The 13,457-nt window shown below is 68.9% G+C and overlaps 1 protein-coding gene across 1 annotated transcript; it reads right to left on the bottom strand.

Annotated features, from left to right (window-relative positions):
* Positions 1–1,154: 1,154 nt before the first annotated feature.
* On the bottom strand, positions 1,155–10,928 carry CRYBA1 (crystallin beta A1). The gene is made up of 6 exons (XM_075904586.1): positions 10,774–10,928; positions 7,148–7,212; positions 6,465–6,583; positions 3,661–3,802; positions 2,134–2,276; positions 1,155–1,449 (listed from the first exon to the last, which is right to left on the bottom strand). Exons 1-6 carry the CDS (start codon positions 10,802–10,804, stop codon positions 1,302–1,304), a joined length of 648 nt encoding a protein of 215 aa, XP_075760701.1. The 5' UTR covers positions 10,805–10,928; the 3' UTR covers positions 1,155–1,301.
* Between the last annotated feature and the right edge of the window lie 2,529 nt (positions 10,929–13,457).

Raw genomic sequence — 13,457 nt, 5'->3', positions numbered from 1 at the left:
TTGCATCTTCCCCATATAGCAACCCCTGAGGGCACATGCTGGGGCTGGCAACATTATCCAGCATGGCCCAAAGCTCCCTCAGCACCCCTGCTTCCCCCCGCAGAGCCCCCAGCCTGGAGCGGGGCTGCCTTCTCCGGGCCTAGGCGTTCCGTTTAGCGGCATTAAACCCCCAGGCTGTGCTTGTGCCCGGGTTACCGAGCGAGCTGGCTGGTTCAATAGCAGGGACCTCCCCCCTCAGCGCATCCCACTCCTGTAACTTCTGGGTCCTCTGCACGGTTTCTGGGGATGAGTTTTTCCTTCCAGGCCATTGATTAAAATGCAGAACCGCGCAGGGCTAAGGGCCCCGGGACCGTGCCCACTGGCTCTGGGCCCCTAGCCCTGGCCCCAGCACCACCCTGGGTCGGACTGCCCAAGGGCGAACCCGTGCAGCTCTGGCGACAGGCTGGGGGGGCAGTGGGCTCGGGCCAGGCCATGTGCACCCAGGGAAGGAGGGTGCAGCACCCGGGGTCTCACGAGCGCGGAGGGAGCGGGAGAAGAATGCGAACGCTGTGGCCCAGGACCCGGGACCCGCTGGGAAGGGGGGAACATCCCAGCTGCAGCTCAATGGCCACGAGGCCCCCTCTGCTCCTTGGGGGTTGAACACAGAAGGTTTCTGCTGACAGTAAAAACCAGGGCTGGGGACGGACTTCGCCGGACCCTGGACAATATGGGGCGGGGCTTGGCTCTGGACCCCCCTGGGAGGGGAGGGGCCTCAGATGGAAGGGGCGGGGCCAGGGGCTCCGGCAGTGATTTAAGGGGCTCAGGACCCTTTTAAATTGCTGGGTCCTTGGGCAGCGCCCCTCTTCGCCCTGCCCCCCGTGGTCTCCTGTTTTCACGGCAGCCCTCGTGCTCAGCGTTGGGTGTGCGAGGCGCCGGGGCTGCCAAGGGCCTGCCTGTCTCACGGCTGCAGCAGCGTGAAGCCGGCCTGCCTGCGCCCGCGCTCTCCTCCCGCCCCTCCTGAGCCGCCCGGGACGGGCCTGCGTGAAGGAGCTTGGCTAACGGTGATGGGCGCGTGGGACCGTGCCCCTGCGACGTCTCCGCGCGGGAGGGACAGAGTCCGAACCGTCCCGCGAGGGGCCCTCCCCACAGACCTCACGGGAGCCGTGTGTGTCGGGGCCGTTTATTGGCAACTGCAGCAGGGGTACCAGGAGCAGCCCCCGTCCAAGGGAGGAACCCGTCTGCGTTAGGAGGGGCGCTGCTGGCCCAGCGCCGTGGGCGGGAGGAACCCGGCCAAGGCCGAGGAGAGCTGCAGCCACGGACGCCTACTGCTGGACGCGCCGGATGGACTGGACCTGGAAGGTCTGGGCGTGGGTGCCCCATTCCCTGCAGTGCTTGTAATCTCCCCCGTGGTGGTCGCTCTCCAAAAGGTACTGGTAGCCACGGTAACCGGGATACTGGTAGCACACCCAGCTGGAACAAAGGGAAAAGTGGGACGTGGTTGGACAGGGAAGGGGGCCAGCCCATCCCCTACGGCCCCAGTGCTGTCCTGGGCGGGCCTGGGGAACCGCCCACAATCGTCTCTCGCCCCCGCTCCTAGAGTGCGGGGAGATGAGGCAGCCCCTGCTCTGCAGGAGCCGGTGGGGGAGCCAGGCGCAAACTGCAGCTGGGATCCTACCCCCGGGGCAGATGAAAATCTGAGCCTGTTCCCGCCTGCTGAGGGCCTGATGTGCCTGAGTAGTGCGAAGGGCCAGGTAGGCCTGCGTTGTACCCCGTGTCCGCGGTTCCCTCTAATTGTTCCACTCATGCGGAATAAATGGTCTGTGCACCTAGGCACGTGCCGATGTGCACCACCCGTAGAAACACTAGCAGAGTGCCCACAGCCAGCTGCCTGTCACCTGGGCGGCCGCTCAAGCTTACACTGAACCAGGCCCGTGTCCGTAGGGATCCCGCTCCAGTTCCAAATCGGAGCAGCAGGGAGGGCCTGGGCCCTGCCGCCAGGAAGAGAGGAGCACCCGTGCGTAAAATGGGAGCAAGCCGCTCCGGCAGCTGGGCGGCCCCGGCGGGCAGGGCTCGGCTCCGGCCTGGCCCAGGCGGCGCTTCTGCCGGGACTGGGAATCTTCGCCCTGCCCCCCGCGTGCAGCCGTCCCCACTTACGCGCCGCACTGCACCTTCATGGAGCCCACTTCGTTGTTGGCCCAGCCCATGGCCTGCAGGGAGGGGTAGTCGTCCGCGATTTCCCACTGGCGTCCCAGGAAGTTCTCCCTCTCGAAGACCGTCATCTTCGACTCCTTGTGGTTCTGGGCCACAGCGACAGGGAGGCATGAGGAGGGAAGTGCAGATGGGGGGGGACGGGGCCTGGGGTGGGCTCCTTGCTCCCGGGACGCGCCCTGTGGTCTGACCTCGCCTGCCCCCCGGTCCCCTGTCTCTGTGGGAGCCTCCCGGCGGCCGGAGCCGGTGCAGTGAAGCGCCCTCCGCGAAACCCCTCGGCTCCATGCTTCCCAAAGCAGCCGGGGGGACGAGCTGGGGAAGCGTTCAATGGAGCCTCCTGGTTTTACCCAAAGCTTACAGGCTGCGCTGCATGCGCCCCACATGCGGGGCCAGGGGGCCTCACCGGGTTCTGCCCTGGCGGGAGGGGCTGCCAGGGCTTGGGGGGCAACAGGGGTGAAGCAAAGAGGCTGGAACGCAGCTCAGGGCAGGGAGCCATCCGCTGCACCCCACAACGGGCAGGGGCTCCGCGTGGGTCACAAGCTGCGCGCTCTGTGTCCCCTGCCCGCCACGCGCAGCACACGCCGGGGGAGGCTTGTAGGCAAGATGCCAAAAAAGTTGGGCGTGGTCACCTCTGCGGCCCCTTTCGGCCCTGCCACTTCACCCCGGGGCACCTGGCCAGTTTGAACTGGAGCGACTGCAGCGGCTCCCCGCTCGCCCACTGTCCTTCCAACCTCTCACCTCCCTGCACTGTCGCACCAGGCTCCTGGCCCCATCCCTGGCAGGGAACACAGGGGCCTGGCCCCATCCGTGGCAGGGAAGCGCTGGGGCCTGGCCCCATCCCTGGCAGGGAAGCGCTGGGGCCTGGCCCCATCCGTGGCAGGGAAGCCCAGGGGAGTGGCCCCATCCGTGGCAGGGAAGCGCAGGGGCCTGGCCCCATCCGTGGCAGGGAAGCGCTGGGGCCTGGCCCCATCCGTGGCAGGGAAGCCCAGGGGAGTGGCCCCATCCGTGGCAGGGAAGCCCAGGGGAGTGGCCCCATCCGTGGCAGGGAAGCGCAGGGGCCTGGCCCCATCCGTGGCAGGGAAGCCCAGGGGCCTGGCCCCATCCGTGGCAGGGAAGCGCTGGGGCCTGGCCCCATCCGTGGCAGGGAAGCGCAGGGGCCTGGCCCCATCTGTGGCAGGGAAGCGCAGGGGCCTGGCCCCATCCGTGGCAGGGAAGCCCAGGGGAGTGGCCCCATCCGTGGCAGGGAAGCGCAGGGGCCTGGCCCCATCCGTGGCAGGGAAGCGCAGAGGCCTGGCCGGCTGGCTGGCGCCAGGCAGAGGGTGAAAGTTTCAAGCTAGTTCACCCTAACCAGGGCCAGCCCTCCCCTGCCCGCCCCCTGGCCGAGGCGTGCTGCGCGTAGCAGGAAGGCAGCGGCCCCGGGTGCCTGCACGGGGGGACGCGAGGGGAGGGGAGCAGCGGGGGCCCGGCGCTCACCGCGCAGCAGATGGGGCGGAAGGCCATCAGGCGCTCGGTGTGGTAGGCGTTGCTTCCGCTCCAGGCGTCCCACCGCGGGTATTCGCCCCGCTCCAGGATAAACTGCTGCCCGCAGAAGCTGGTGTGCTCGTAGCCGATCCAGCTGCAACAGCAGCACGCCGCTCAGGGCGCTGGCCGGGGAGCAGCCCGCGCGTGGGGCAATGGGGCCCCGTCTCCCCGTGCGCCGAGACCGGGCCTGGCGCGGCCCCAGCGCCCTGCAGCGTGGCTGGCCCGGATGCCCGAAGGCTGCGCCCAGTGTCAGGCTGGGCCCTGGCCCACGAGCCACTGCCCTATGCGCTGGAGGCGGGGTGGGGCCGAGCTGGCGCTAGGCTGGCAGGGGCCCGGCCCGGCGCGTTACCGGCACAGGCTGCGCTTTGCCGCATGGACACGGGGCCGGCGGCTCCCAGGCTTTGCTCCAGCATCCCGAGGCAGAGCCTGGCTCCCCCGGCCCCAGCCCAGCGAGCAGGGGCCCCAGCAGCCCCCCTGGGGCCCGTCCCATGCTGCCCGTGAGGGGCTGCAGCGCGCCTGGGAGCCAGCCCGGTGGCCAGTGGGGAGGCTGCTTCTCCCCGCGCCGATCTGCAGGAATCGCTGCCCTGGGCGCCGGAGCCTGAGCCTGCACGGGCAGAGCCCCCGCTGCGTCCCTGCGTTCGGCCTGCTGTCTGGCATGGAGCCCGGGGGGGTCACTGGCTGGTGCAAAACCCTGGGGGAGCCTGGGCTGGCATGGAGCCCTGGGGGGTGCTGGCTGGCGCGGAGGCTTGGGGGAGGTGTGGCTGGCTGGTATGGAGCCCGGGGAGGGGGTGCTGGCTGGCGCGGAGGCTTGGGGGAGGTGTGGCTGGCTGGTATGGAGCCCGGGGGGAGGTGCTGGCTGGCGCGGAGGCTTGGGGGGGGTGGCTGGCTGGTATGGAGCCCGGGGGGAGGTGCTGGCTGGCGCGGAGGCTTGGGGGAGGTGTGGCTGGCTGGTATGGAGCCCGGGGAGGGGGTGCTGGCTGGCGCGGAGGCTTGGGGGAGGTGTGGCTGGCTGGTATGGAGCCCAGGGGGGGGTGCTGGCTGGCGCGGAGGCTTGGGGGAGGTGTGGCTGGCTGGTATGGAGCCCTGGGGGGGGTGCTGGCTGGCGCGGAGGCTTGGGGGAGGTGTGGCTGGCTGGTATGGAGCCCGGGGGGGGGTGCTGGCTGGCGCGGAGGCTTGGGGGAGGTGTGGCTGGCTGGTATGGAGCCCGGGGGGAGGTGCTGGCTGGCGCGGAGGCTTGGGGGGGGTGGCTGGCTGGTATGGAGCCCGGGGGGGGGGTGCTGGCTGGCGCGGAGGCTTGGGGGAGGTGTGGCTGGCTGGTATGGAGCCCGGGGGGAGGTGCTGGCTGGCGCGGAGGCTTGGGGGGGGTGGCTGGCTGGTATGGAGCCCGGGGAGGGGGTGCTGGCTGGCGCGGAGGCTTGGGGGAGGTGTGGCTGGCTGGTATGGAGCCCGGGGGGAGGTGCTGGCTGGCGCGGAGGCTTGGGGGGGGTGGCTGGCTGGTATGGAGCCCGGGGGGAGGTGCTGGCTGGCGCGGAGGCTTGGGGGAGGTGTGGCTGGCTGGTATGGAGCCCGGGGAGGGGGTGCTGGCTGGCGCGGAGGCTTGGGGGAGGTGTGGCTGGCTGGTATGGAGCCCAGGGGGGGGTGCTGGCTGGCGCGGAGGCTTGGGGGAGGTGTGGCTGGCTGGTATGGAGCCCTGGGGGGGGTGCTGGCTGGCGCGGAGGCTTGGGGGAGGTGTGGCTGGCTGGTATGGAGCCCGGGGGGGGGTGCTGGCTGGCGCGGAGGCTTGGGGGAGGTGTGGCTGGCTGGTATGGAGCCCGGGGGGAGGTGCTGGCTGGCGCGGAGGCTTGGGGGGGGTGGCTGGCTGGTATGGAGCCCGGGGGGGGGGTGCTGGCTGGCGCGGAGGCTTGGGGGAGGTGTGGCTGGCTGGTATGGAGCCCGGGGGGAGGTGCTGGCTGGCGCGGAGGCTTGGGGGGGGTGGCTGGCTGGTATGGAGCCCGGGGGGGGTGCTGGCTGGCGCGGAGGCTTAGGGGGGGTGGCTGGCTGGTATGGAGCCCGGGGGGGGGTGCTGGCTGGCGCGGAGGCTTAGGGGGGGTGGCTGGCTGGTATGGAGCCCGGGGGGGGGTGCTGGCTGGCGCGGAGGCTTAGGGGGGGTGGCTGGCTGGCGCGGAGGCTTAGGGGGGGTGGCTGGCTGGTATGGAGCCCGGGGGGGGTGCTGGCTGGCGCGGAGGCTTAGGGGGGGTGGCTGGCTGGCGCGGAGGCTTGGGGGGGTCTCTGTCTGCAGCTTTCTAGATTAGCTCAAGAAGCCGGGGAGCGGCTGCAGCTGAGCCGCACTGCCCCACTCTGCTGGCCTGGCGTGGGTGACTGCAGGGTGCCAGCCTGGCTACAGCTCCAGAGCCCTCTCAGGGCAAGAAACGGGCCTGTCCAGGGGGTGACCCGCCCGCGCAGTCCAGGCCTGGCTTGGAGGCCGGGAGCTCTGGCCTAGGTTTGCTCCAGATGCCGGGGGGCGGTGGATCGGCCGTCTGTGCCTGGAGGGCTCCCAGCAAAGAGACAGGCCGAGCGGCGCAGACTCGGCCGCCCGTTCCTCCCTGCCCCTGCCAGCCACCTCCGGAAAGAAGCCAGCCGTGGATCTACGGACCTGTGGGTGCAGCCGCGCTCTGCCCCGGCCCCCGCTCGCCCAGCCGTGCGCTGCATGGGGCATCCCTCCCGTGTTTTAGCCCAGCCCCCCTGTGCGGTCCCAGCAAGGCCCCCCGGGTACTCACGCCCCACAGTCCACCTTGAGGGAGCGGACGGTGTCGAAGCCGCGCTCCATGGTGTTGGAGCAGGCCGAGGTGAACTCCATCTTCTTCCCCTGGAAGTTCTCTTGGTCGTAGGCGGTGAGCTGGGGGGGAATCGCCCCGGAGGGCGGCGCGTGGGAACGGGGCGGGGAACTGGTGCCCACTGCACAGACCGTCCGTGGCAGGGCCTGGTGCAAGCCGCCAGCGTGGACCCACCGCGCCTGGGACTCCGGCCAGGCGCTGGGCTGCCCACCAGGGCGCTGTGGCCCGCAGGTGTGGGGGGTCACCCCGGCCTCGCTTCTTCCTTCCCGCCCCACTGCCCAGCTCTTTCCACCTCCGTCCCCAGGCGCGCACGGCCCTTGGGGCAGCCCCCGCAGCCCTGCGCTGCCCTCCGCCCGCGGGCGCTGCAGCCGGGCCGGCAGGAACCCGCAGTGCGTGCCCGCTGCTCACCTGGGCGTGGCGCTCCTGCCCCCGGCTGCTTGTACCGCAGGGCAGGGCAGACACAGGGGGCAGTCAGCACTGCGCCGGGGGCAGGAGGGCGGGTGGGGCACCAAGGGCCAGGCCCCTCCCTGTGGGTCACGTCTAACTGGGGGGCAGGAGACGTGCAGTGCCCAGCGCCCGCTCCCTGTGTAGTACCCAACCCAGCACACGGCGCGGCTGGGACCTACCTTCCAGGGGCCCGTGGGGCCGGGCAGAGGGTTGGTCTGAGTCATCCTGGCTGTGGGGACGGTGCCTGGAAAAGGAGGAGGGGAAAGTACAACTCGCAGCCCAGGGGCGCTGGCTGCTCTGAGAGCTGTTCTGCCCACGCGTGCTGCTGGCCCAACCCGTCACTGAGCCCCCCCCATTCGCTGCTGGCCCAACCCGTCACGGAGCCCCCCCCCATTCGCTGCTGGCCCAACCCGTCACGGAGCCCCCCTACCCCATTCGCTGCTGGCCCCACCCATCACGGAGCCCCCCCCCATTCGCTGCTGGCCCAACCCGTCACGGAGCCCCCCCCATTCGCTGCTGGCCCAACCCGTCATGGAGCCCCCCTACCCCATTCGCTGCTGGCCCCGCCCATCACGGAGCCCCCCCCATTCGCTGCTGGCCCCGCCCATCACGGAGCCCCCCCCATTCGCTGCTGGCCCCGCCCATCACGGAGCCCCCCCCCATTCGCTGCTGGCCCCACCCTTCATGGAGCCCCCCTACCCCATTCGCTGCTGGCCCAACCCGTCACAGAGCCCCCCCTACCCCATTCGCTGCTGGCCCCGCCCATCACAGACCCCCCCCCCCATTTGCTGCTGGCCCCACCCATCACGGAGCCCCCCCATTCGCTGCTGGCCCCATCCGTCACTGACCCCATTTGCTGCTGACTCCCCCCATTTTCTGTTGGCCCCACACACTCCCCACAGAGGCAGCGCAGGGCAGGGCCGGGCCACAGCTGAGCATGTTGGGCGGGAATCCCAGTGAAATACCCGGGCCTGGCTTGGAATACTGGGAAGATGAGCACGCCCAGACACCTCCCCGGCGGGGCTGGGTACAGTGCAGGTGCGCTCACACCCACACACACAGTGCATAGGTGCACACTCACACACACAGAGCACAGAGGTGCACGCTCACCTCCCCACACATACACAGTACAGAGGTGTGCGCTCGCACACACAGCACAGATGTGCACACTCAGACACAAACAGAGCACAGAGGTGCACACTCACATAGACACATACACAGCACAGAGGTGCGCACTCACACACACACGTGCAGACAGAGGTGTGCACTCACACACAGACACACACGAAGCGCAGAAGTGCGCACGCACACAGACACAGTGCAGAGGTGCGCACACACACACACACACACACACAGAGCGCAGAGTTGTGCACTCACACACAGACACACACGAAGCGCAGAAGTGCGCACGCACATAGACACAGTGCAGAGGTGCGCGCACACACACACACACACACACAGTGCAGAGTTGAGCACACACACAGACACATAAACAGCGCAGAGGCATGCACTCACACACATGCAGACAGAAGTGCGCACTCACACTCACATGCGGACGGAGGCGTGCACTCACACACACAGACACAGAGGACAGAGGTGCGCACTCACACACAGCACAGAAGTGCACACTCACAGCCCCAGCCCCACCCAGTGCGCACTCACACCCCAGCCCCACCCAGTGCGCACTCACACCCCAGCCCCACCCAGTGCTCACTCACACCCCAGCCCCACCCAGTGCACACTCACACCCCCAGCCCCACCCAGTGCGCACTCACAGCCCAGCCCCACCCAGTGCGCACTCACACCCCAGCCCCACCCAGTGCTCACTCACACCCCCAGCCCCACCCAGTGCGCACTCACAGCCCAGCCCCACCCAGTGCGCACTCACACCCCAGCCCCACCCAGTGCGCACTCACAGCCCAGCCCCACCCAGTGCTCACTCACACCCCCAGCCCCACCCAGTGCGCACTCACACCCCAGCCCCACCCAGTGCACACTCACACCCCAGCCCCACCCAGTGCGCACTCACACCCCAGCCCCACCCAGTGCGCACTCACACCCCCAGCCCCACCCAGTGCGCACTCACACCCCCAGCCCCACCCAGTGCTCACTCACACCCCAGCCGGGCTGGCAGCGGGCACAGGAGTGCGAGCGAGAGCAGCCAGCCCTGTTCCGAGCAGGGCGCTGGAGGAGGGAGCTGCCCTCCGGCCGTGTGCTGCTGAGCTCCTGCCCCCATTTGCTTTAAGGCAGGACCCGCCGGCCTGGGCTACGTCAGCCTGGCCCGGCCTTGGGGGCCCGCCGCCGGCTCTTTGCTCCTTCCTGCCCCTCGCGCTGCCCCTGGCCTGCGAGCCCCCTTGCCCCACCCGTGAGGACGGGCGTCGGGGCAGGGGAGACCCCGCTGTACGTGCTGACTCTTTGCAGGCTCTCGGGGGCCCGGGAGGGGCTGGCCTGGCCTCCGGCCCCCTCTAGCCTGAGTGAGTCTGAGGAGAAAGCCACGTCCAGCCAGAGGCACTGCCGCTGAACGCCCTTCCCTACGGGCAGCATTCGGGGCTTGTGGGGGTGAGCTCAGTCCCGGCCCCCGGCCCCCGGCCCGCCCCCTGCAGGTTACGTCCCCTGCCGGGCACGGCGACAAGGGATCAGCACCCCAAGGGGACTAGGGGTTATCCCCCTGGGTAGCAGCGCCATCAGGGACAACACTCACCTCCCCCTCCCCCCAATGAGCGGCAGGGCCCAGCTGCACTCCCCACGGCCTTCTCGCACAGTCCAGATTTCGTTGGGAGCTTCTGTCTGCTCCCCCCCAAACACCCTGTCCTGGCTGGAGTGGAGCCCCCCCCCGTGCAGAAACGGAAACACGTTCTCTCACTATTTGCCTGCTGAGCCTGAAGGAGAAAAGCCTATCGTTTGTGTGTGTGTACGAGCAGGTGTGTGAGCAGGAAGGTGTATTCTGTGTCTGGGTGGGTGAGTGCGTGTGTTCCACGTCTGAGTGGATGTATTCCGTGTCTGGGGGGCTGTGAGTGGGTGACTCTGTGTGCATGAGCAGGTATATGTTGTGGCTCTGTGTGTGCGTGTGAGTGGGTGTATTCCGTGGCAGGGCGTGTCAATGTGAGCATGTATCTTCCATGGCTGTTTGTTTATGTGCGACTGGGTATATTCTGTGGCGAGGTGTGTGTGAGCGGGTGTATTCCGTGGCTGGGGGCATGTGTGTGAGCGGGTGTATTCCGTGGCTGGGGGCATATGTGTGAGCGGGTGTATTCCGTGGCTGGGTGGGTGAAGATCTGTGAGGTAGGGCACATGTTTTCCTAGGTGTTTGCACGGCACCAAGTGCAAGAGGCCCAGTCCAGCGGGGGCGCGGGAGGGTTACCACACCACAGACAACACCACAAGCCGGAGCTCGCCGGCAGGCAGTGCGGCCCAGGTGTAACAGGACATCACCTGCCGACGGTGCCGTGTTCTGCTGCAGCCGCCAGAATTCCCTGCTCTGTCCACACACCGGCCGGAGACCTGGCAGCTTCGCCCGCTGCAGACTGGCGAAGGGAGGAACCGTTTCTGAGGTGATGGGAGGGGGCGCGGGAGGAGGCCGATCCCAGGGCAGGGGCACCACCCTGCCACCTCCTGAATCGCCTGTGCGGTGTCTGGGTCGCGGGTTCAAAGGCCCGTTGGGGAATGGGCCTGTGCCAAGGGCTAACCCTGGGGACTTTTATTGCAGCCCCTGGCGCTCGGCCGGAGGGAGGCCGCGTCTGTCTGGCTGAGAAGAGGGAACGGACAAAGCGACGGGAAAAGTCGAGAATCCAGCCCCCGCACTCACCTAGCTCGGCCTGCGCTGCTGCTTCCTCCATGTAACGCCCGACTGCTCCGGAGCCTCCCTTTATATAGGGCCCGGCTGGCAGAGCAGTCAGCACTCTGCTTTCTCTGGCCCTGGTTCCTGCTGAGCCCCGGAGATTCCAGCAGCTCAGCGCCCTAGTCTGAGCCACCAACAAAAAACACCCCCCCCCCCCCCGCCCCGCGTGTGGCTGTTTGCACGGCTAATCTGGGTCATGGATGACTCAACAGCTTGGGGCTCTGGTTCTTTCCAGCCCAACAGCATCCCTCTGTCATGAGACAAGCAGGGGGCTCTGCCCCCCCCCAGCAGGGACACCCCCTGGGGGCTCTGTCCCCCCCATCAGGGATACCCCCCCGGGGGCTCTGCCCCCCTCCTAGCAGGGACACCCCCCAGGGGGCTCTGCCCCTCCCTCCAGCAGGGACAACCCCGGGGGCTCTGTCCCCCCCCAGCAGGGACACCCCCCGGGGGCTCAGAAAGCCTCTGGGCATTTCCTTTCCCATTCCGGAGGAGCCTCGCGAACGGGACACAGGCCTTCCCAAGGGGGTGCTGGGGGTATGGCAGCCGGCCTGCTGCAGAGGGCCCGTTACCCCACATGCATGGAAAGGGTGGAGCAGCTCGCGGGTGTGGGCTGGGTGACCCCGAGGGAGGACCCCTCTCCATCTATATTAATACTCACACAGCCCCCATTGCTGCTCTGTGAGAACCTCACCCTCTTCAGTGGACTTACCCCTCCGACTACCCCTGCGAGTTACCCCCATGGACCAGATGGGGAGCTGAAGCCCACGGGGGCTAAGTGACGGGCCCAAGGCCACTCAGTCACCAGAAGCAGAGCCAGGAACCGAAACCTGGTCTCCCAAGCACCCTGCCTCCTGGGCTGTCCTTCCTGTCTAGGCGCCCCCGCGTGGAGCGCTGCCTGGGGTTTGATTTCGGAGGGAATTAGCCGGGGCTCCCCGGTGGTTAGCTGTCTGACAGCAGCTTGGGCAGGGCTCGGAAATGGGGAGCTGCTGGACCGCGACGGAGATAATGGAGTTCCCCGCTGCAGGCGTGTAGCAGTGGGGGCAGGCCTGGCGCGGTGCGGACATCCGGCCCTGCTCTCCATGGCCCTCGGCTGCAAACGGGGGGCTCTGCAGGCTGGGTTGGGACCAGAGCGGCTCCCTGGAGCCCTGCACGCACCGGCCATGCTGCCCGGGGAGGGGTTGCGTCAGCGCGGAGGAAAGGGTCACGCCAGCTCTGCTCAGCTTGACCATCAGCGTGGGGGGAGGGCGCCCAGAATGACCTTGTAGTGGGCCAGCTTCCGGGGCGGAAGGGGCAGCTTCCCAGCTGGGCCGAGCTCTGCATCTCCTCTGGGGAGGAGCGCCTGAGCCACATACCCGCCGGGCCCAGGCTCAGCGTGGCCGGGAGGGGGCCTGCTGGTTTGCAGACCAGCTCGGGGGGGGCTGGCTGCTCCCTGAGGCGGGGACCTTGCGCTGTGGGGGGAGCCCAGGCACAGCTGTTAAAGACGCCCCTGCCAGCCCTCAGAGCCCTGCAGAGGAACGGCTAGAGGTTCTGCCGGCCCCTGGCGCCGGCCTCGCCTGGTGGCCTCCCACTGCACGGCGGGAGCCGCCATCCGGCCTGCCCGTGGTAACCATAGTAACTGCATCCTTCTCTCTCCCATCCCTGCCCCGGCCGTATCCCAAGTGGCCTGGTGCCCGCAGGTTTGGGCCCAGGATGCCCCCTGACCGAGCCCGGCCGGCTCCTTCCTTCCCAGGCCGGCCTGGTTGGGCTCCTGGCGGCCCTGCCCCGTGGCAGGCCAAGCCTGTGTGTGCTGGGGGCCTCCGCCCTCAGCAGCCGAGCGAGGTCAGGCGCGGGTTGCTGGCTCAGCGCTTCGCTCCCCGCCGCACAATGGGCCGCTGTGACGTCTGACTGCCCCTTTTGTCTGGCCCTGAGGGGGCGAACAAAGCGCCCTGTCAGCTCCACCTGGGCCTGCCTATTGTCCTCGCCGGGCTTCCTGCCCTGGGTCGAGGCAGGCCGGGCTGGGCTCTCCGCAGTGTCCCCTGCAGACCCCAAGGGGCAAACCCAGCAGGGACGGTCCCGGGGAGAGGGGAGCCTACAGCTGGGTGGTAAACGAGGAAACCTCCCCCGGAGGGTCTGCCCCCGGCCCCTAAATGTCCTTGCTGGGTGTCTGCCCTTCAATGCTCCCATCTCCTCAGCACCCCCCCGGGGGCGCCCATCCGGCTTCCCTGGCAGCGTCTCCCCTGCTGCAGCGGAGCCCCTAGAGCGCCGGGTGCTGCCGACCCACAGCGAAGGGCAGGAATGACCCTTAGGACGCAGCCTGTTGGGGTCGGCAGGGAGGCCCCCCAAGTCCAGCCAGCACTGAGGCCACAGGGGAGGGTGTGGGAGGGGCAGGGCACAGCCGCTGGCAGTCGCTCTGGGGAGGAAGGTGCCAAGCTCCGTGCGATTGTCCCGCGCCAGGCTGGGGAGCGCCCCAGCACGGGGAGAAGCGACGGAGCCGGCTGGAAGGAGCCAGGGAGGGCTGTTGTTCCTGGTGACACAGGACTAGGCTGTGAGGGGCACTTGGGCCACAGGCCCACGCAGGGGACTAGGCCCCCGTTGAGCCCATGGCTGGGCTGCGCAGGGCGCTGTGGCACGTGGCCCCCTTTCCTGCTTACCCAGAGCAGAGAGGTGGGGGG

This window comes from Pelodiscus sinensis, chromosome 21 (assembly GCF_049634645.1).
Source record: "Pelodiscus sinensis isolate JC-2024 chromosome 21, ASM4963464v1, whole genome shotgun sequence".
NCBI lineage: Eukaryota > Metazoa > Chordata > Testudines > Trionychidae > Pelodiscus > Pelodiscus sinensis.
The sequence above is the reverse complement of the archived record's forward strand: the minus strand, read 5'-3'. Positions and strand labels throughout refer to the sequence as shown.

Excerpts from the sequence above, each read along its gene's own strand:
- CRYBA1 (XM_075904586.1), bottom strand. The coding sequence starts at position 10,804 with ATGGAGGAAGCAGCAGCGCAGGCCGAGCTAG. Across the intron at positions 3,803-6,464 it reads CTCAAGGTGGACTGTGGGGC|CTGGATCGGCTACGAGCACA; the intron begins GTGAGTACCCGG and ends CTGCTGTTGCAG. Across the intron at positions 1,450-2,133 it reads ATGAAGGTGCAGTGCGGCGC|CTGGGTGTGCTACCAGTATC; the intron begins GTAAGTGGGGAC and ends CCTTTGTTCCAG.